The sequence below is a fragment of the Boleophthalmus pectinirostris genome, unplaced genomic scaffold (assembly GCF_026225935.1).
Source record: "Boleophthalmus pectinirostris isolate CB_2022bp ecotype Guang Dong unplaced genomic scaffold, ASM2622593v1 HiC_scaffold_11, whole genome shotgun sequence".
In the NCBI taxonomy this organism is placed as follows: domain Eukaryota; kingdom Metazoa; phylum Chordata; class Actinopteri; order Gobiiformes; family Gobiidae; genus Boleophthalmus; species Boleophthalmus pectinirostris.
Window position 1 is genome coordinate 9,607,908 of NW_026570994.1, and position 24,070 is coordinate 9,631,977.

General features: G+C 39.3%; 1 protein-coding gene across 1 annotated transcript in view; it reads left to right on the forward strand.

The window, feature by feature from the left end:
• LOC110153222 (neural cell adhesion molecule 2) overlaps positions 1–22,874 on the forward strand; it is a 591,924-nt gene extending 569,050 nt beyond the window's left edge. Inside the window, exons 16-17 of the mRNA XM_055165721.1 lie at positions 3,509–3,716; positions 19,817–22,874. Of these exons, the coding sequence (XP_055021696.1) occupies positions 3,509–3,716; positions 19,817–19,931 (323 nt within the window). The 3' untranslated portion in view covers positions 19,932–22,874. The remainder of the gene's footprint in view (positions 1–3,508; positions 3,717–19,816) is intronic.
• The last annotated feature ends 1,196 nt before the right edge of the window (positions 22,875–24,070 follow it).

The following is a 24,070-nucleotide window of genomic DNA, read 5'->3' on the forward strand; positions in this document are numbered from 1 at the left end:
ACTCGAGAGCATCCTTGAGTCCTGACCGTTCCGAAGCTCATTTCTCCAGGCAGGCCTTGACCTCCAGCTGCCATCGCCAATCCACATTTGTCCAACCTGCTCCACTGCGCACTACCATGCACTGCCTCACAGCGAGCCCACGGGAGACCTGCTTTACAATACCGCGCTCATTTTCTCATTATTTGGAGACCACACTGCCTCCACTAGTCTTTTGGACACAAATGCTATACGCTAAGTGCTGCTAGCTGTGAAATAAGTGACATCCTGCAGTTAAAAGAGCCGGAGTACAGTGGCATGCTAACAAGAAGGAACACTTTTAACTTCAGAACTTTGTCGAAGATAATTGGTATGAATATATGGATGGAAGAGAAGTAAAAGTAAATGTGAAAAAAATTATAATATCTTATGAAATATCACTTACAGCTTCTATATGTGATTTTTTCCCATGTATTTGAGCAAAATGTGTCTTGCCTTAGTACAGATTGGTTGTATAAGCAGCTTTTTAGGTCAAATTATGTCCACTTTGTGCTGTCTGCATCAAATTATAAAGCATTTTGTTGTTTGTTGTTAGCTTTACTCATGGCGGTGAATTCTTATGATGCTAGGAGTGCATAAGGTGAAAGAGGAATAATTTAGGACCTTTGCAAATCATTTAAAATTAACTAGTTTTGCTTTTCACATTTTTAAGACTGTACAAATGTAGTAGAGCATCTATAAAAGTATATTACGTATTAAAGGTGTATTTAAAAATGGCAGAGGTAAAGGTAAACATTCCAAAATATTTTATCGGAAGTGCCTTTCGTTTAGACGGTGACGACATTTTTGGTGCTTAAAAACGCAAAAATCTGAAACTACCCTCCAGAGTAGAAAAGTTGTATACACTCCGCCGTTGTGTTTCCATCTACACTGCCCAAGGCGCAAAACTCTGGTCAGATATGCTTACGTCGCGTACGCGTTTACGGCACATACCTAGAGTACACAGAAACCTGGCAAGAAATACCCAATTGAACTCCACACACTTTTGCGTCACTGTATGCACGCAGATTTCCTCCTGAAAACGCTCGTCTAAATGCGGAATAAAAAGCGAAGACGCGACGCCACTTTTGCGTCTTCTGTTCAGACCGTCATCATATAAACGTAGTCTAAACCTGTATCTAACACTAACCCTGCCAGAAAAGTCAAACAGTTCACCTTAATGAGAAGTAAAACTAAAAAAACAAATATGAAACATGTCCATCACCAACCATATTCATAAATAGGGAAGGTGGTTGAAATGCTTTGCCCATGGACACAGCAGTATGCACTTAATCACAGCTGAACCCCCAACTTTCTGGTTTTTGGGTGACGTGCTTAGCTGCTACTGCCCCATACTGACATAACTTGTTTAGGGGTAAATGCTGTGTCTACAAAACATGTATTTTTATGTATTTTAAAAGTACAAAACTAATATTTTTCGTGAAAGTGACCACCTTCACCTTCTAGTGTGTATAGCGACGGTCGGGCAGTAGAAATTGATTTGTTTTGGAGGAGATTCTAATTGAGTTCTTCCACTGGGGAGAGAGAGGAGCCGAGGTGTTGGTGGATTAGGACTTATCTAAGTGTTGGACAGGGGCCAGAGCAGGCACTGCACAGACTTCACTGCCCTTCAAAGAGCTTCAGCTGTGCTCATGGAAGTTTGGTGGTCTAAAACAGGCCAGTAGCCAGAGCAATGAAAGTATTTGTGAATTACTTTGAAGGTGCACCGTGTAACTTTTTGCTTCAAGGTCCGTCACCTGCTTGTCACTATGGATATGTCATTGCTCTGCCTGGAATGTTCCACGGTATGACGTTAAACAGCTCTACCTTACATTTAATCAATTACAGGTTATTTTGTAGCTAAAATAAATACAAAGAAAAAGGCATTCTGACTGTGAGCGGGGTCGCCTCTCCAGAGATGTGACTTGTAACTTGGTTTGATTTGGTCTCCATGAAGATAGAAAGGTTTAACCATACTGTTTAACATTCCAGAAAAAGCAATAACATCAACTCCATGGAGAAAAGTATTTGACAGACCCTTCACCAGAAAAATTACACAATGCACCTTTACAGATCCTACGCAAAATGAGGACAAGGATTAATGAGAATACAACTTCATAACATAGATCAGAAAATGTTCGTGTACACAGCCGCTCTGTACACGATGCTGCTTCCTGTTTTGCATTATGGAACCAGCCAAGCTCAGTGAAAACATTGTCATGATGCATATATAAAATGAGGTGGTAGTCAGGGGTGCATTTTTCCTCAGATTTTTTTAAACATATATATATATATATATATATTTTTTTTTTCTATTTTCACTTTACCATTTAAAAAAAATCAAGCGACTACAGCTGTGACTGGCGTGTGAATTCAAGTTTTGACATCTGAAACAATAAACATGATTAACTACCACAGACATTTAAAAGAACAACATAATGCCAAAACAGTTTTTGTATTTTTGTTTATTTTTTCATAATGCAAAGGATAATGTTTAGAAGGGCTTTAGGTAGTGGCACTGCAACACTGTCCTCTGTCCCATCACTTTTGGGCAGCTGAATGGCTGTGCTCTACATGAATAATAATAATAAAAAAATAAATAATATATGTGTGGGGTAAGGAGATAAAGCTGAAAGATGAAAATGGCAGATTTGACATGACATGGATGCAAATGTATTTTTCAGGTTAAAATCTGAAAATTTGTACCTTTATTTTACAACTTTGTCACGTTTATTAAAGGTAAACATATATGCATTGTATTTTTTCATATTCTGTTTTGAATGAACCAAAGAACAGTATGAATTGTCTATTTTTCTCCATAGGAGAACATATATTTATGTTGGGTGTCTCAAACTGTGGTATGGTGCACAAGCTCATTTATAATTTAGAAGTCAATTTAATCCAGATTCTTCTTCTTCTTTTTTTGTCCTAGTTTACATCTGTAATGTTGTTTTAGATTTGGTTTCAATCTGCAGTAGTGGTTTACATAGCTTTACATAAGTCCTTTGAGCCTTTATACATGAGGTATGAATGGCGATGATTGTAATATTATGAATCCAGTGATTTATTTGTGTTCTTTTGTTCAGTCTAAATACTTGGAATAGTGTGGATTGAAAAAGGCAGGGGTCATTAACGTGGACTTGTGAGGCCTGTTCCAGTGTAACTGCAAAGTCAATTCTGCGCTCTCCCAAGACAGAAGCACTTCACATGAGAGCAATCAATGACATGTCTTTGTGAGACTGAACGTCAGACCACCCCAGGACCAAACGAACTCCGAGAATGTCCAATATCATCCATAGAAACTACAAGGACTTTCTATCTATTTCGTTTTATTTTATTTATTACAATGACTTATTATTCCACTCCACTATTGTTAAAAATTTGGTCTTGTCCATATATATTCCAGGCTTGCTAACAGTATTTTCTCCCTCTCTCTCTCCCCTCCTCCTCTCTCCCGTTTTCTCCCCCCCTATCCTCCGGTTGCCCGCCTTAGCAGAATCCCTGTTCAGCGGCCTGGGTCTGGGGGCCGTGGTGGGGCTGGGTCTGGGGGCGCTGCTGCTCCTCCTGGTGCTGGTGGACGTCAGCTGCTTCTTCCTGCGTCACTGCGGGCTGCTCATGTGCATCACGCGGACCCTCTGCGGAAAGAAGACCGCCACCGGGGGCAAGGGCAAGGAGCTGGAGGAGGGCAAAGCGGCATACCTGTGAGTGACCAGCAGGGGGGCTAGACTGGGCTGTGCTCTGTCCACTCACCGGGCCATTCATGCTTGCAGAGGGGACCATCTGCTGTGGGTGTATCGTGACCTGGGGGGCACTGACAAACGCCAGGCAAATTGTTAGCGATAAAAATACTCTTGAGTTTGGATTGGCAGTGGTAGATGGGATTTGGTGTTGATTTTTTTGAGATTTGACGCCCAAGAAGTGTGTGTGTCATAAACAGTAATAATAGTGGACCAAAATAGCTTAAAAGTGCATTTAATAATAGGGGTCTGTCATTTGCTTGTTTCTTGGGTGTTTCTCAATATTTTCAGCATATACACTTTATTTATTCAATTACAGATGTTTTAAAACCTAAAAACATATCTTACATATATTTATACATAAGGATACACCAATCCATCTCAGTTTTCAGTTCTGATACCAATTCCAATACTCTAATACTATACCCGATATTAACCGATATCAGTACATAGACGCAAAACAGCATTTATTTCCTTTAAACTAAAATAAAACGGATACAAATGTGTTACATAGCTGTTATTTATACCACCAGGGAATACAGAATAACTTTGTAAACACTGTACAAATCAAATATTATGAGAGTTACTTAACCGAGTATGGCCAGTAAATCGTAGGGATGTCACGATATCCAAATCTCACGGTACAATATCATCACAATATGCATCTCACGGTATGATAGTTATTGCGATATTTTGGAGAAGCAATTGTAGATAGGATACTTATTGCTTTTAAAATAATTTAACAAGACACTATGCAAATCAATACTGTCATAATCCCAAGAATTAAAGTAAAAAAACATGTTGTATACACTGAAATGAATCATGGGATATGTAGTTCCCTATGTTTATTAGCTGTTATTGATCTAAAACCATGCATTTAAGCAAATTAGCTTGTGATTTGATGTATTGTGTCAGCTCATGATATTATTAAGAGACCTTTTATGATACAATATTTTGGTTATTTTTACATCCCTAGTAAATAGTCTTATCACATACATTTTTTGGCGATATCTCATACAGCAAATGTTTCAGTATTGGCGCCGATATCTAATACCGGTATCAGATCATAGCATCTTTCTGTAGATTTGACTTAGAGCTTGGCTTGGTGACTTCACATTTAATGCTATACTGTGGAACATTCATAAGAAAGCAATAACATCTCCATGGTGACAAGCATGTGGCAAACCCTCCACCATTTTGCAGTCAGCCTTTTTGGGTGAGGATCACAAATACTAATGTCTTTTGTTATGGGGTTGCGACTGGAATATGTTAAGAACCTCTGAATTAATAAATAGGATTAATACTTAGCAATAACACATAGGCCTATTATATTATGCAACACTAACTATTAGGATTTAGCAAATGGTGGAACTTAACAATGATAAAAGTTTGTTAAAGTTATTTTCAACTTAACATGGTCGCTGCACTGTTACGCTATAATTAACACCATCAAACGTACTGTCACTAAACACGCTCAGAGCTACTTTTTTCATATTACAAGCCATTTTTGTGTCCACTATTTTGCTGTGCTTTTTCGGATTGAATACCAAAAGCAGAATGAATCTCTCCAAGCACTGTAGCGCCCTCTATGTTCAACCAGTGAGAAAAGCAGCCTTCTTTCTACCACTTAGGTACACCTACAACAGCAGCCCAACCACCTTTTCAACCACAGTATGTCACCGATATTGTCTCTCTGTGGCGATCCCTCTCTGTGTACAGTAATCCTCCATTAGCATGCACTGCGCTCCTGTGGACTCGTACCATGCATGTGTACTGTTGATGTTCACCTCCATTTTGTATTATGTCTATCTTGTGCTCTCTCTCATAAAGAAATGCATGCCACCGACGCCAGTGATCCCATCGATGAAACTGCATGTGCGTATACTTTTGCTTTCTTAACATCACATGACTAATTAAGACCACACTGAACAAAAATGACAATTAAAATGATTTGAATTAGTTTTTAGTTTGTTTTCAGTTTGTACAGTTTCTAACTCGTTTCATTTGTAAAAATAAGACATTTCATTTACAATTTCATTCACTTCACACATCGGGATGGTAAGGTCATTCTGGAGCCACGGCTGCCCTGGAGTAGACTAGCCCTCACACCACATTCATACATAGGCAATGTGGGTGAAATGTCTTGCTTAAGGACACAACAACAGTATGCATTTTTTTTGCACTTACATTTTGGTTAAAGGTCCTATATTATGCAAAATTGACTCTTGAGTCTGGAATTTTGGACATAGGGCCTCATTTCCTAGTGAGCCAGAGTGTTGGAGACGTGTGGAGACACTTTTTTTCACCATCGACCTCTGCAAATACAAGGACTGGATGAAATATTTAAAGAAGTGTCTCCACGTCTCCAACACTCTGGCTCACAAGGAAATGAGGCCCTATGTCTGAAATTCCGAACTGTCCCTTTAAGACATGTTAGAATGTTGTTACCGCATCAAAATCATACCTGGAGTTGTGTTTTATTTCATTCAGACATTTGAGTAATCCTTTATTATTATTGTCTAAATGTCCAAAGCTCAAAATGCTCTGTTCCACCTGGTGCTGTCATGAAGCAGTAAGTTTCAACTTAACAGCTACCTTTTACCTTTTGTTCCGTGGAGATTGGTAATTTCAGATCTGAAATCATCCAAATGATTCTAGTGAAAGTGTTTGGAGATTAAAAACACAGTGGAGCTCTTCTTGTATTACCAACTTGTGTGAATGAAACAAAACACAACTCCAGGTATGTTTGTGATGAGAAAACAACATTTGTAACATTGATCAGAAAGTAGCGTAACATGGGCCTTTAAAAAAAAAATCTATCCAAACCATGCCATTTAAAATAACTTGAAGAATTACCAAAAAATCTTATCAAAACAAGATTAACAACTCTGAATTCCTTCCACTTTTACTCATTTAGGTAGTCCTTTATAGTGCACTCTTAAGTCATAATTTATATCCAGAGTTACAGTATACTTTATGTGAGGAGTTCAGCCCGTACGAGGCTCCTGTGCTCATTGGTCTCGGTGGGGCAGTTTTGCGTTGGACTTGTCAGCGTGCCAATCTAGTCTTTAGGGAATGGGACTCTAAAGTGGATTTCGCTGAGTCATGGTCTACTGTCTACGTGCACAATGTACTCACGGCAGCTCAAAGTGGCATTTATGTTAGCGATGGAGTTTTATTAGCCCAATGATTCTACACATTTAATCAAGCTGTGCTAATGCAAAGTAGCCTTACAAGGTCCCGTATAGAATGCATACATGGTTGTAAACAGGATTAGCAACATGCACATTAAAAGGTCTATATTATGCAAAATTGATTCTTGTGAGCTTTAAGCCATGTTAGAATGTTACCTCATCAAAAACATACCTGGAGTTGTGTTTTGAGGTTTTGAGTAACCCTTTATTATTTGTCTACGTCACTGAAGCTCAGTAATATAAGACCTTTAATTTAGCATCCCAAATTTCGGACTTTCGGCCATTGGGCAATGCATACTGGGAAGGATCCTCTGAAAAAGTGAACATCAAACCGCCATGTTTGATTTCCCAGTGGGATGCCTCTATTGTCAAAGCTGATCTTTTCAAGTCTTTTGAACCATATTACTTTTGTTTCTGGTTCTGATATTGGCATATTTTAGTTATGGGATTCGAACATCATAATTGTGCGGTTGTTGGATGTCCTAACAGTGGAAAACGGCTCAAGTAATGGGCTTCAGAAGTTGGGGAACTCCATAAATGCAAAAGGGAATCAGATCTGTGTGACTGCAAACCTCCGTTCAAACTGTTTTCCTTCCCAGCGGAATAGAAAAATAGTGAAAGGCGAAGGCAATGGGCAGTATTGATACACAGGAAAGATGAAACAGGAAACCTTTGACTGCCTCAGAAATCATCCCGAGTTTGCAGCGAATATTTTGTATGTGGAGCGCCATCAAAGCAAAATCGCGATCCCTCACTCAACCTTGGTTACGAATTTAAAAAGTCAACGCCAAAGCGAAAGGCACCAGCTCTTTGCCAAGAAACACCTTCCACTGCAAAGCAACCAAGACGTGATGCTGCTGTAAAGAAAGTGCGAGCTCAAACTGTTTGTCTTCTGCACCTCTCACTTAACAAACGGGATCCCGCTTTCATGGCGCTCCACATACAAAATCTTTGCTGCAAACTCGGGATGATTTTTTAGGCAGTCAAAGGTTACCTTTTTAGTCCTCCCCGTGTATCAATACTGCCCATCGCCTTTTTCTGTTCTGTTGGGAAGGGAAACACAGAGGTTTGCAGTCACACAGATCTGATTCCAAAGCCCATTTTTTGCGGTTAGGACATCCAACAACCACACAATTATGATGCTCGAATCCCACAACTAAAATATGACAGTGTCAGAACCAGAAACAAAAGTGATATGGTTCAAAAGACTAGAAAAGACTGACTTTGTCAATAGACGCATCCCACTGGGAAATTATACACGTGGTTTGATGCTCACTTTTTTGGAAAATCGTTCCCAGTATGCATTGCACGATGACTAGAAGTCTGAAATTCGTGATGCAGGTATTAGGCTGATGATATGATATTGTAGTTTCCTACTTGTTGTAACTTTTGTGTTTTGTATTCACACGGTAGCTGAATGTGTTCTAAAATATCTGAAAAGCCATAATTATTTTTGGTGTGATGGAGAGTAAAGTAGAGTTTAAAATCTATTAGTGTGATGGAGCTATTCAAGAATGTGTTTTAACATTTTTCAGACTCATTTGCAGTCTTGTGAGCAACAACAGGAATTCAAGTTATTTTTTAATTTGAGCAAGAGTCCAAATATGCAATGAGTATATGAGGATATGAATCAACTCTATTGATAGTGACAGAGTTAAGCTCAGAGATAACACAGCTCCGTATGTCTACAGGAAGTCAATACTGCAGGACAAAGTTTACCATCTGTATCAATAGCTTTAAGAGCAGGGAAAGTAATGGATGGATCTGGTTTCATTCAGGATTTTCAGAAACACACTTGAAACATTGCAGGTGAAGCAGTTCTTGAGATGTCCAGGAATAAGATGTTATCACGAAATTTAATAAAAAACAACTGGCTGCAAAAGTTTAGTAAATCCAGTCGTTGTTTTTTTTTTTTTTTGCAATAATAAATATAGTGAGGTTTTTGAGATTTTTACTGGAAAAAATAGATTAAAATGTTAAAATTTTTTAGTAAATGTTTGTAAAAGTTTTATTTGGTTAGTTTGATCATCCACCAATGGACTTGTCAATGGGGAAATCTATTGTTCTTGTTAGACCCGCACTAGTTGCATTAATTAATAATGATAAACTTAACAATGAATGTTTTATCAAGACTTTCTTTATGTGTCATTATTGGACACAACATTAGACTCAAGAGAACTTAAATAATAAAAAACAGACAAAAAAATCACTTCTCTTGAAATGTGAATTCTAACTAATACACATTTAACATCATTGCCAATATATGTATAACTTAGACTGTATATATAAATGGACATAGCTAACCCGCTAGCTGATGTGTTCCAAATAGGAAGTGTTTGTGCGCGCGCTTCCAGCTCCATCGACTCTGGCACCAATTGGCTTAACATTGTCAAAAATATTTCGTCAAAAATTCTCACCCCTCTTTCTCTGTAACTGCTGCTGTGAACCTCGTCGTTTTGGTCTTAACCCACTCTGGGTTGCTGAGCTGCTATATTTGTCCACAGTCAGGTTGGACATGTAAAGTCAGTCATGCAGTACTACATCAGCTCATTGTTTTGCCCTCCAGCTCCCACTGGAGGCGCTGTGGGCTGCGCTCCAGTCTCACCTCACTGAAGAACAAATTTGCCATTGCCGCTGTGCTGGTTTGGCGCTAATGCTCTCCGCTCCAAAGTTAATATTGCATAAAATGTAGTCTGCATGTTTGCTTTGCCCGATGCACTATTTTCCCCAAGATTTACCTGAAATGGAAAAAAGTGAGGCAGGGAGCAGCGGGAGTCTGTCGGCTACGCACTATAACTGTTCCCTAGTATGAGCATTGATTTGGACACGTTTAGACTTTCAGTTTTCAGCCTGAGATAGAGCTATTGTTAAGCATACGCCTGAAATCTAGAAAAAGCAGAACAGAAAGTAAGTAAAGGTGCACTATGTAACTTTGTCTCCATGGAGATGTTATTGTTTTGCCTGGAATGTTCAATAGTATGTCACTGAACTATTCTCGCTTTCACTGATTCTAAGGCGTTTGCTAAAAGATAAATAACTTTTAAAAAAACACATTCTTACGGACCACAGATCTGACCTGTGTCTTGCTTGTGTTCATGGAGAAAGACACACAAACCCTGAATATTTAGGTTGAGTTCTCAAACAGAAAACACTGTTCCACTTTGTGATGTCATGTGATAATACAGGAAGTGCTCCTAAACCATATTTTAAATCATTTCAGCCCTGGAATTGCAAATTTCTTGTAAACAAAAGGTAAAAGGTAGTTTTACCTTAAAAACTACCGCTTCGTGACATCACAAGGTGGAATAGAGCATTTTGAGCTTTATAGATGTAGACAGAAATAAAAGAATGAGAACTTCGCACATCAATTTCTTGAAACGGGTGCATTGGAGGAGAGGGAGCAGCCCAAGAACATAGAGAAAAATCCTGCACACTGTCTTCCTTGCAAAATGTGAAATTTATAGGACATACAACGTTTCAGCACGAGGCCATCATCAGGCAAGTAGCGTGAGAGTTCAGGTGGCCTTCTTAAATAGGGTGTGGCAAGCACCCAAGGGTGACAGGCCGTAAAGGAACACTGTACCCAAACATACAAAATACAACATAATTTAGAATACAAAGGCAATCAACACATATACACTATAGTAATAATAGTAATAATAATAGTAGTAGTAGTAGTAGTAGTAGTAGTAGTAGTAGTAGTAGTAGTAAAATAAATGAAAAAAGAGTATCAGAATACATATAGACATTGTACTGTATATATTCACCCTACTATGGAGTAAGGCGGGCATGCTATATACATATTCATATATTTATGCACAATGGATCTTATAATGCAGCACATGTATAGCTCAACAGAGGCGAGTAACATAATAATCTCCTGATACTTACAAGAAAATGCTTAAATTAAAGTCATCATTAAGACTTTTGGAGCTAAAGAGAAATAATAAAGGATTACTCAAACGTGTGAATGAACTCCAGGTATGTTTTTGATGAAGTAACAACATTCTAACATGGTTTAAAGTCAATTTTATATAATCTAGGACCTTTAATGCTTTATTGTGGAACATTACAGTTGAAGCAACAGGTAAAACAGCTCAGATAGTGTACCTCAAGTAGAAGTTACATTGTGTCCCTGTAGAAACTGACACTACAAGTTCAAGTAATATCAGTAGGAAGCACACTTGCCCTGCAGCCTATTCAATGTCTATTTAGGTTTTGAAGGTTTCCACACATATCATTTTTGAAGTGACACTACTGTTACTTCTGCGCTTCTCGTGGGAAACCAAAATAGTACAGAGGAATTTAGCTGCAAATTTTCACAGTTTCTGGAGTTGCTTCGAAACTAGTGAAAACACCCCAAAGTTTGCTCGTATCAAACTTGTTACAAATTTACATGAGAGCACACATAATGTCACAGCTATTCCCTCCCCAGCATGGAGAACATATAAACATCATAATTAGTGCATTTCTGCTACCTGTGAAAACCAGCCCACCACTGATTCTCCAGATTTCTTACTTTAACTTCGCACATACCCAGCGCATTTAAAAGTGAAATCTCAAAGCCACTAGCTGCGTGTCTGACATTTAATTAAAGGCAATTTCCATCTTTAGAAACATTATAGGACTCTTCTTGTAAACACTTTTGGAGGTTCACACCAGCTCGCAAAAAGTGAAATTATAGAGCACAGATTTGGATGTGTAAAGTAAGAAGCATCCATTTTGCTGCTGCCTACCGCTAAGATAAATTATGCTAGTTATAGAAGTATGTGTGCTATATATTTTTGTACGTTATTAGCAATAGCGATTTCTCATTCTGGTCTTTCTTCTCTGGCCTTAATTAGCGATGTTGTGAGATAGAACAGATAGCCCCTGCTGAGAAACATGTCACATAGGCCTAGAAAATGTAAATAGAACTGTATGCACAAGAACGTGGATCCATGGATTTCAGTGCAGTGAAAAACGGAGGCTGTTGCTGTAGGATTTAATAACTCAAAATTGGTAAATTTTTTTCACCTTTTTTTCTGTACTTAACTTGGATTTAATAACTTAATTTAATGACACAATAAATAAATAAATGAATAAAAAAATAAATAAAAATAATAATAATAAAGGGGCTTGATGTTTTCTTGCATTTAAGTCAAATTTGTCTTTCCAATACAGATATAATGTAGCAGCAGATTTTAGGGTTGTGTTCTGTTTACATCTAATTATATAACATTTTATCATCTGCTAATCAGGAAGTTATGTTGCTGCGCTGTTCAATATTGTGATAGTTTATCTTAGATTGATTTTCAAAAAAAAAAAAAAAACTAATCAGGAAGTTATGTACTCGACACTAATATGAGTCAGTATAGTCACATTTTCTTTGTGTTTTTGGCGTTTTTAAAGCAACTTTTCAGTATTTTACCAGCCTGATTCATCTGCCAGTTTCAATTCATTGATACTGTCTGACCCTGCAGCATTAGGATTCGTTCACTCGACGGTGGGCAGGTTTTTTTTTTTTTTTATTTAACCAATCGCTGCTATTTGGTCGTGACTTATGTAATTCGCCAAATCTTGTAAGAAGAAGGACAATAACATCTTTTCCCTTTATAAAATTCACCAAACATTCTCTTTGTTACAGCTTTAAATCCTCGATCTCGGGAATTGTTGCCAACGCATGCTTTGTTTACTGTTCTGCTTTTACCGCAAACGGGACCCAGACAGGCGCTTGAGTTTGACATCATGGCTTCACATTGACTGGCCAGTGCGCGGTCTACAACGATTCCTGACCTAGTCGCTGGAGAGAAATGAAACTGAGCGGAGGCACTAGCTGATGCAAACCTGGCTAGTATTTTACCTAAACAAATGACAATTTACACCTCTCCTTACTGTTGGCAGGGATCAGATTGGTCAAAAATAGGGACACCTGGGACATTTCTTGTGTAAAAGTGGGACAAATCAATGGTTTTGGATAAACCTGCTGGGACAGGGGACACAGGGCTCAAAACTGGGACTGTCCCGGGTAAATAGGGACGGTGGGCTTCTGAAAAATTTAAAAACTCACTCATAAACTCATAAACATAAGATAATTAGGATGCTAGAAATGCTTTTGCAAAGTGAGAATAACAGTTTAAATGTTCCTTCTCATTCAGTATTTTAAAAAGTCAGGTAGAGTAGCTTTAACACAAGTATTTTTCCAGTTCCCTTCCATTAAATACTATTGTAGTGCCATTTGAAAACCTGCAGCTACTAACATAGTGCTTTGGTAATGAAAACAAATATGGCGTCTTACTTCTCGCTCTTCCCAGCAGTAGTTCAGATTGAGCAGAGCAGGCTTTCTCCCAATGTGCTGCTCTAGTTGTTTCCGCCGTAGCCCTCATTACTAGCTGTATTACTTCCTTGATTTTACAAAGCACACAGAGGCGTCCACGGACCTCCCATATGGGCCCCACTCCTCGCCGTCTCCCTTTGCATGAGGTTAATGACACATGAAATTGGCTCCGGTTTGCAGGAAGTACGGCATCCACCAATCAACCAATGGGGAGCCGCCTCTGGCCAATCACAACACAGAGGCTTAATAGGGTCAGGATCATGCAGGGCTGTTTGGCGTTCATGGCATGGGTATACACTACAGTAAGATATGTGATAGGAAAGATGAGTAGAGAAGTAGTTTAAAAATGCGGTATGTTAGGATCAACCATTTGAGAGTGTCAGAAATATCTCAAATACTATTAAAGGGCCCATATTACACTGCTTCCTAACTTAAAAACTATCGCTTCATAAGATCACAAGGTGGATCAGAGCATTTTGAGCTTTTGAAATGTAGATAGACTTTATTAGTGCACAGAAAACATTAAACTCAGAGAGAAAAGATGCTCTGTGCCAGATTTTGCGACAAGCTACTTTCCATCTGCATTCCTTGGGCAGGTACAAAATACATTAAGGAAACTACACAACAACAATTCATCATTATCAGTGTCTCCTTAAAATAACAACTATCCAATCCATCATTAAAACAATCCAAATTAATTCATTCTTATTTCCATAAATACAAGATTCCATATTCATTATTATCGTCTAAAAATTTCACTATCATCAATATCCTCTAAAATGTATTATCCTCTAAAATACAATTCATCAACGACATTACCATCAAGTTAGACACAATACATTTGCATCTACACAAAACATCTATAGTACAATCAGTCAGAATGTTCAAATTAGGGGTCAAACTAAGACCCGCGAGCTGACTGCAGCCCACCATGCTCCTTTGACCTAGCCAGGCTGGCGCCACCAAGTGCTTCCACTCAGTTTCATTTCTCTCCAAGCAACTACGTGTCACATGTTACTACCAAATAGCAGCGATTGGTTAAATGATAAAAAGTACCCGCCTACTGTCGAGCAAACAAATTCTAGCACTGTGAGGTCAAACGGTTTCTACGAAGTGAATCTGGCTGATGAATCTGGCTACCTTTGAGTGGTCCCCCAGCCCCTCCGCCCCCCACCACTTGAACTGGCCCAACGAGACAATCCTCAAAAGTTGTCATGGCCTATTTTTTTTATTACTTTTTGGCAAAAAAATAACACATCTGCATCTTGTGTATTGTTGCTTTTTTTAAATTTTTTTTTTTAAAAATGATATTTATCTGAAGTATTAATTAAATAATTATATATGATGTATTTGCCGCAGAATTTTCATCACCTCACAAGCTTGAGATCAAACAGTGACTGTCAACATACGTGCCGAGTTCTGTAGTGCAGTTAAAGACAGCAAAATAGCTCGTGTTAAAGTACGAAAAGTTGACAGAGAGTGACAAGTTTTCAAAGAACAGTGGACGACCGGTTATTTTTTTGTAAGTAAGGACCGTGCAGTTTTTCTGAAATGTAAAGAAAGTGTGGCGGTTTTCAAAGAATATAATCCGTGTCGTCAGGGTCATACAATTCTGTTATACGGCCGACCCGACCCCGGCCCCCATTACAGTCAGGAGTAATAATGTTGCCCCCAGAGAAAAATGTTTGGTGACCCCTGATTTAAATAATAAAGGGTTACACAAACAAGTGTGAATGAAACAAAACACTACTCCAGGTATGTTTTTGATGAGGTAACAATATTATAACATGACTTAACACTCACAGGAGTCAATTTTGCAGAATATAGGAACTGTAAGTGAAAATAATATTACTCATTGGCACGGTAACAATACTATTCACAGTATCCATTCAAGTTCTTCTACTAATACTAACACTACTAAACCACTGGCTACTACTACTACATTTGCTTTTTCAACAACTAATACTGCTTATACTACCTCTACTACTTCTACTACTACTGCTTGCAAGCCAACTGCCCATAATTGTCCTAACTTCTAACATGTTGCTTCTACTAATACATTTACGAACACTTGACATATTACATGAAACTTTGTCTAGTAATTAGTTCTTGTCTTGTGTAGTACTTATATTTGTGTACTACTGTCTATTGCGAGTAGACATGGGTGAAGAAACTCAAAGCTCAAAGTTACAGTAAGACATTTGAGAAGAAATCATGGCATTGATTTATAGTTCATTGTCGGGAGTCTATAGAACAGGTAACCTTAAGATGATTCATTGCGAAAAGTGGGGTACAGAAGACGTCATCCGCAGATTTCAAATGTTCTGGGTAACCTTGAAGTGCAACAAAACCATTATCCAGTACTTCTCTGCAGCCATTAAGCCACTGCACTATCCCCAGTTGTTTTTGTCGTTAGCTTTAATCTTTCTTTCAGTTGTCCTCTTAGAAAAATACACGATTGGCAAGGACAGGTTGAATAGGCCTGTTGGTGAGGCCTAATGTTTAGAGCTGAGTGCAGAGCGGCTGTATTGTAAATATAAGTCTTCAGTGATGTTGAAGTTGTGGTCGAAAGGTCAAAAGTCATGCCCAGGTTAACATAAGGACAAAATTCTTTAAAGGCATAGGCATAGAAGATCAGACAAAATCAACAAAATCAGCTTTTTTCCTACGTGGCATCCTTTTACTATTTATAGCTAACATGTTTTAATAGAAGAAAGAGTGTATTTAATGTATATTCATACGTATTGCATAATAGTGATAATTCCTGCGAAAATGCATATGTTATCCTGTTTATGTTTGAAAGGAATACATAGCAGGCTTTGAAATTCCAATTAGCCTAAAGGGACAATCTTCTCTGGAGGAGGGCCCCAATCTGCTTGCCTTTGTGTGATGATGTTGCTTTACCTGCAATGTTCCTTAACGTGGCATTAAAGAGCCCGTATTATGCTGTTTCCTCATCAAAAATAAACCTTGAGTTGTGTTTTGTTTCATTCACATGTTTAACACACAATCCCTGCATATTTAGGCTGAGTTCTTCTCTCAAACAGAAAACACTCTGTTCCACATTGTGATGTCATGTGGTAATACAGGAAGTGCTCCACTGTGTTTTTAAACTCCATATGTCTTCAGTAGAATCATTTAGATCAGTGGTCCCCAACCTTTTTTGCGCCACAGACCGGTTTTATATCCAACAATATCACGCGGACCAGAGGGGGTCCTGGTTAGTCCTGGTTTTGACCTGGTTTAGACCTGGTTTACTCCTGGTTAAGTCCTGGTTTAATTCTGTTTTAATTCTGGTTTAGCTCTGGTTTAGAGGTGTGGCCCGTGCAGTGTACGAGAGGGGGGACCGTCCACGCAGCAAGGTTAAGCCCTGGCTAAATCCTGGTTTTAGACCCTGTTTTAGACCCTGTTTTAGTCCTGCTTTTAGACCTGTTTTAAACCTATTTTACACCTGTTTTAGTCCTGGTTTTAGACCTGTATTTAGACCTGTTTTAGTCCTGGTTTTAGACCTGTTTTAAACCTGTTTTACACCTGTTTTAGTCCTGGTTTTAGACCTGTTTTTAGACCTGTTTTAGTCCTGGTTTTAGTCCTGGTTTTCGTGCTTTCACGGCCCAGTACCAAAGGACCCACAGCCCGGTACAGGCTAAGTACTGATTTAGATCATTTCAGATCTGGAATTTCCAATCTCTGAAAAAAAAGGTGAAGGGTAGCTGTTAACTTGAAAACTACCACTTCATGACATCACAAGGTAGTACAGAGCATTTGAGCTTTGGGGATACAGACAGCCTAATGATGTATCATTATTTTAATCACTTAAACACGTGTGAATGAAACAAAACACAACTCTAGGTATGTTTTCGATGAGGTAACAACATTCTAACAGGGCTTAAAGCTCAGAAGAGTCCATTTTGCGTAATTTCTGAACTTTAACTTTTTAATCTAAACTTAAACTAAACTTTCTTGCATTTATTCAGCAACATGTCCAATAACTTAAGCTCGCCCATAATCCATCAACATAAAAATAATAGCATCATTTAGAAAAAGACGACTAGGTAAAGCTGCCATTAGTTAACGCATGTGACATAAAGAACATGTCTGTGCACCCCGCCCCAGACTTCCTTTATTTGCTCATAACTGATTCCCTCGCTCCTAGCTTCTTTCGCTCTTCAAAACACTCCACATAACAATGACAAAATGAGTGCCGTAACCATAGGCATCCTTATTGATCCCTTTTATTAAATCCATATCAATCGCAAAGACATGCCAGGAAAAGGAACACTGTGCTAGCTTTGATGTGCGAAAAGATTTACAACTCAATATGTTCTTTCATTTCTCCGTGTTTACCGAAGTGACTGCCGACGCTGTTATTTGCGGATAAAACGAGCTGCTTGGGCTGTGACAAATTGCCCAGAGACGTCCCACTGTAGAGTTTAAGTAAAGAGCTTTATTTTTAAGACGAAACTACTCTACACAGACAAACGTTTGTTCCCTCATAACTTTTGCATTATTTATACAGCGGATAGGTCCCACGTGGATTCTTAAAACTACTTTTTGGTTCGAAAGTACTAAAGTGGTGCACGAAGTAAAATGCAGGCAGTTCATTATATGTGACTTAATAGGGCATGAATACGGTTCCAAAAATGTCCCATTGCATATCTTTCTTGGAAAATGTGTTGTGCAGTATCAGTATGCAGTATTTGTTGGGACTGGACGGACGGATGTGTACACTTTTTATGCAACTTAAATATGTTTTGTAAACCGTGTTGTGTCTTTGTGATTTTACATACTTTTCCTATTTTTGTTTGCGATGAAAGTTGCCACCCATGGGTTAATCAAAGCCAAAACATGCTCACTAGAAAGAACTTGAAATGTAGCAATTCAAATGGATTATGAAAGTGAGATAGATCCCTAGCTTGAACAAATTGTTGTGTCTCCCAGCTCTTCACCCCAATTCACGTTTATAACTTTTCCATCCCAAAAAGTCCTATATGCTCAGAGAACATTCAAAACAAAGCTACCTTAGAGAGGAGCTGAGGTGAGGAGCTCAGTCACATGAGAGGAGCTCGGAGTAGAGACACTGCTCCTCCACGTCAGAAGGAGCCAGGTGAGGTGAGGTGGATCAGGCTATTCCGGATGCCACCTGGATGTATCCCTTGGGAGGTGTTCCGGGCATGTCCCACCAGAAGGAGGCCCCGGGGAAGACCCAGGACACGCTGGAGGGACTATGTCTCTTGGCTGGCCTGGGAACACCTTGGTGACCCCTCAGAAGAGCTGCAGGAAGTGTCCGGGGTGAAGGAAGTCTTGGAGTCCCTGCTTAGACTGCTGCCCCTGCGCCCCAGCCCTAGATAAGACGAAGAAAATGGATGTAATATTAAAGTGATGCAACAGCTAAAAAATTAAATTATACCACAATATTGGATGGTTAGGATAAAAAAAATAATAATTAAAAATCACATAAAATCTAGCTGCTATTGATGGGTTTCAGCTTCCTGTTGTCTGCAAAATTCTGACAACTTTTTCCCCCATTCAAAATATACAATAGTATTTAGTTTAAAATGATTAATCGCTATAGAAACATTTCAAATTTGTCTCTATCTGAAACCCATGGATATGCAACCTCAAATAGCATGACATATCTCTCTTTTGAAAAACGCATTAAACCAAGGACAACAAAAGAAAGCATTCAAATCCGCCCAAGCGCAGTCCTTGATTTGCCATTTATCTACTGAAAAGCTTCAAAGCAATACCTGCAAACAGTACAAAAAACCTTTCCTGTCACGCCATAAAGGGACATCTGTTTTTTCCGAATAACTAGGATGTCACGAAACGTCCCCCCGAATCTGACTCAGCAGTCTCCTCCGTCCCAGACACCCATTTGCGCCACTAAGAGCACGACTTGACAACTCTGTGATAAGCCCGTGTCATTTTTGTCCCCTTACGTTGTCTCTTTATCGGGACATTGTTGCGGAGGACATCTTTCTTCCATTCTCCTCTTGTCAGATACTTATCCGGCGTGTTCCATCTGGCCTCCACTTTTTGTATTGACTTGCAATCATCAAACGCCGCGTGGCATTCAAATCTGCGTGTATAGAAGGTGCTGAAAAGGCCAGAAACGGTCAAAAGCAGGTGCAGGCTATTTGGTGGTGGATTTGAATAAGCGCCTCTTGCTGTGCGCGAGGCTGTTATATTTAATATCCGGCCGCCTTTTCGTTTCAATTAAATCCAAGCTTTATTAATCCCAATGGGGGCAACTCATTCATGCACCAAAATGTCCGGAAAGGTGATTACTGGCGAGCTCTCCGGTGAAAAGTGCACATTTTGTGGAGAAATCCATTATGCACACCCTTTCATGGCAGTAGGTTGGTGGTAATTTAGCTAGCATTTGTACCTAACGTGCCTGTTCTATACAAAATCACCATCTAGCTGGTCATCTCAGTGTGTGCTAGCTTGCATTTTTTATACTTCACGTGTCCTTTTCATGTAATTACTTTGCTTTCAATCTCCCAATCTCACGTCTTTCTTTGTTCTTCTGTATTTTCTTTTTTTTCCCGCAGGAAGTTACCGCTGAAGGAAGAAAATGGAAAAGAGTCTCTCAAGCCGGATACGATTGAAATCAAAGTGCACAGTGACAACAGTCTGCACACACAGCCCAACATCAGCAAAGCGTAAAAAAATAAATAAAAAACTCCCTCGTCACCAAAAGAACATTCGGATTACGAGACCAAAACCAGGAAACAACGATACTGGAGTCCACTAGCATATCTGTTTAGCAAATGCCCCCGCAGCAGGCATGTGTACATAGGAATAATCGAGAGAAAACCGAACAGACGGGCCGACCTTTTCAACGCCCAGAGTGATGTGAAGTGTATCAGTGGAAGGTTATTCTGTGATCTATGTCCATTAATTTGGCCCATTTTTTTGTCTCCTCTGTCAGCGCGGCTCAGGCTGCAGTTCTGAGCCCCCGTGTGTCCTCGGCAGTGATAATGCTAGCTTTTCTATTGTTAGAGCTAACGTGCAGGCAGCCAAATGCTCTGCTTCATAGAATTCAGATTTATTTGAAGCAACGCTAATGTTTATTTATTGTTATTATTTTTTCGTGTTGGGTATCAGCCGTAGTGTCAAATTTTGTGTGCCATGGAGCTTAGTATCAACTAGCTCTGTATTGACATGACTAACCCGATAAAAGCCAGACTATTATGCAAAGTTTATTGAACCGTTAGCGAATTAGCTTATGTTGGCTAAGCTAGCACCTACGATAACCATTTCTGCTCAGTTCAATTCACAACATCTTTGACTCAACTAATAATTGGGCTATATTTTTAAGCAGGCATTCTTCTGAAATATCTTAACTCATCAGCGTCGAATATTATCTTTTTGTGGACATAGGTAGCACAGAAATCGTTCACTCTGTAGCCTAGCTTCATGCTCCCGATCCTTTAGCTTTCGTTAGCTGAGCCAGCGCACATACCGACCATCTTTCCAGGTGACATCGCAAACCTTGTTATGCCTTTAAAGCTGCTCTGGTGTCATACTAATCAGCATCTGAAGCTAAAGATTTATTTTTTTCTTTTTGTTTTGTTTTTTTTTAGCTGCCAGTAAACAGATTTCAACACGAGTTAGAGAAACCAATTGAAATTAGCAACGGAAAGGGTTAGCGGGATGTGTTTATCCATAATTTGAGACGGAACAGGCTATTGTCATCATATTGTTCACTTTAGAACTACAGTAAGACAGCAGCAGCAAAAATGCACTGATATGGTTAGGCTCATGATTGAAACCGCATATTGTATTCTCTCCTTGCGTGTGCACAAATACATTCAGTCACTCCTCAACGAACTGTCGCCAGAGGTGAACTGCACTGCAAGCTCATTTCCTCCCTCCACACACAACTTGGAAAATTAATGTCTTTTTGTTGCATTGGGCCTGAACGTGGCGTGATGTAACATTTCTGTAAAAGCCAGGATATGAGCGATGGCTTCGGGGCTGCAGGCACGCGAACAGATTCATACACAAATGGATCAATGGCTTGTTTTTGCGTTTCTTCATCACTGTCTGGGACTTCTTACCACGTGCGGGCTGATCTCTCTAATGTTGTCATGTGTTGTACATACGTTGAAAAAAAAAAGAGTATTTTACAGAGCTTTTATGTAAATATACCCAGAGGGATGTGTGTTTTTCAAATGCAATGACTATTCCCCCCCATTCCCTCAGATGAAAAATTGTTTCTTTCTGTTTGTGTTTTGGTCGGAACTTCAGTAATGGTGCAATATTACTTTTTTCATGCCATTTGCTTTCCCGTAAAAAGAATCCATAGCCTAAAGCAATTTCGCTATTTCAACGAAGGCAGTAATTCCAGCATTAGCGTGCCTTCTCTTACCCCCCCTCCCCTCTTTAGACCGCCGAATGCATTTCACATCTCAACAACAACAGGCTGTCACAAGTTGCCGCTGGTTGTAGCCGTGGATTCTGGGAAGTGTAGTCTTGAGGTAGGCGACACTGGACACAGGTATAGTCGTGTATTTTGGGCTGTGAATAGAGGGATTGTTAATGTGTGTGTGCGCATACATGCATGGACCAGGGCGTCTCGAGGGTGCGTCCGTATAAATCAGGTTGCATGTATGTGCGTTGAATGTATCCGAACGCACGTCGGTTTTACCTCTGTGTATACATTTGTGTGCGTGTTTACATAAAAATCTAATGTCATGATAGTGTTTATTTTGGTAAGTTATTGTTTTAAATTAATGTCTATTGAATGGTGTAATATGCAACTTAAAGGGGTTACATATAGACCTATAAGAAAAACAGAATGTGTTCCAAAGATGTCAATAAGTGATAAACGTGAACTTAAGCGCATGTTATGTTGCCTTTAACCACTAGATGGAGTCATGAGCCATGAGAAGATCTGTTTTGGCATTCTTTTAAACCATTTCCGACTTAATTTATCAGTATATTTTTACTTATTTTTATTGTCAAAAAAAAAAAAAAAAATTATACTTGTTAAGACTTAGATTTAGACAAACTTTATTGATCCACAATTGAAATTATTTGGACACAGTAGCTCACACATCACAATATAATATAACACAAATGGCAACAATATACTCCAGTCCAACAGAGTAGTTTGTGAGAGACAAGAGGCAATTGTTTTTGTAGTTTTGTTAAATCAAGGTCTACTTACATGCTTGTATACGCTCTTTCTGTGATCACCACCAGATGGAGTGATGAGCTACTTCAAATTTAAACTTCTTTTCCTCTCTTTTTTTCCCGTTACCTTGAATTTGCTTTCTACCAAATACCGGTCGACACTTTGACGCTGTAAACCTGCAAAGTTTGTTGACGAATATTACCGCCATATGGTGCTGATGATCCGAGAGACGTTCCAGGACTACATGTAATCCCTTTAAAGTCATCTGAGTGTGGCTCGCGTTCGTCTTTGACAGTGGAACAGTGCCAGAGCTCTCACAGTGAGTTAGGGAGTGCGCACCGATAGCTAAAACCTGATTATGTACTTGTCCACAGTGATTAATTTCTCACGGCTGCGGCACTCCATGCATGTGTCTGCAGGGTCCCCCCCTCCTTCCTCCCTCCTCCTCCCTCCTCCTCCTCTCCTCTTCATCGTTTTTTATCAAGCCTTTCGTAGCGCTGGCTTTGTTTTCTTGTACCTTGCATATCTCAAATGGATGGTCCTGCCATGGAAGCGCGCGGCTGCCTGTTACGACAACTGTAAATATGGGAGCACAGTGCCTGGAGGCTGGGACGATTTGTACATGTTCTTTTGTATTTGAATATGAACTCTCCCCCTCGGCTGCCCGCTCCTCCGTGATCCCTTCTTTCGCGTGGGGGTGTTACAGGTGTGGTTGAGCTCAGTGTACAGTGTATGTCTCCCCCACCCCCCTCTCGTCCCCCTCTTGGACTGTCCCACCGAGCGCGCTCAGTGCAGGGGCTGGGTTCTAGTGATGTCTCTCTGTACGTACCTGTGGAACACTTGTGACTCCTGTCATTGGCCGCTGTAAATAAACATGTCCTGGTAGAAAACTCACTCATGTTGTCTTTCTATTTTTCTATTTCTATTGTGGTCTTTATTACAGAGATCAGGCGTAACAATATAACCACTCAGCTCAACTCTGCAACCTAATGGACCCTTTTGACTGCCTGATCAGCCAGTCCCTTCTACAGTCTGTTTGACTCCAGAACCATCAGCCCATAGAGCTTTACGGTCCATGTACCATTCGTTCTTTTGAATTTCAATTAAGAATGAAAAACTATAAAATGGGAGTTTTTTATTTCATTATTCTGTTTCAGTATAGAAACAAACAAACAAACAAAAAAGATTTTGACCTCTATTTCCAATACTTAATTTAAACTTTGTGTCAAATAACACCAATCAGTAAACAGTCTCAGTGCCTATTTTAATTTTGATATTTTATTCTTTCTGGTTTATTTGACCTGGAAGTTCTGCTGTTAAAAGGACACATGAAAAATCGTTGCAGTTTTGTGGACAAAAATGTCTACTTTTCCTTACTTTTGCGTCTTAGAAAGTCATTGTTGAACTCCATGACAAGAATCAGAAATAGAGATCGAAATCTGTTTTTTGTTTGACACTAAAACAGAATAATGAAATAACAAACTGTTTTCCCATTTTATTGTTTTTTGTTCTTAATTGAAATTCAAAAGAACAAATGGTACATGGACCTTGGTCTTAATTTGAGACAGTCCAACCAACAAATATGGAAGATATCTCCTCTTGAAAATTCTCAGAACAAAATATGCAACTGCTTTTACTTAATAACAGTTTAGAAATCCACTTT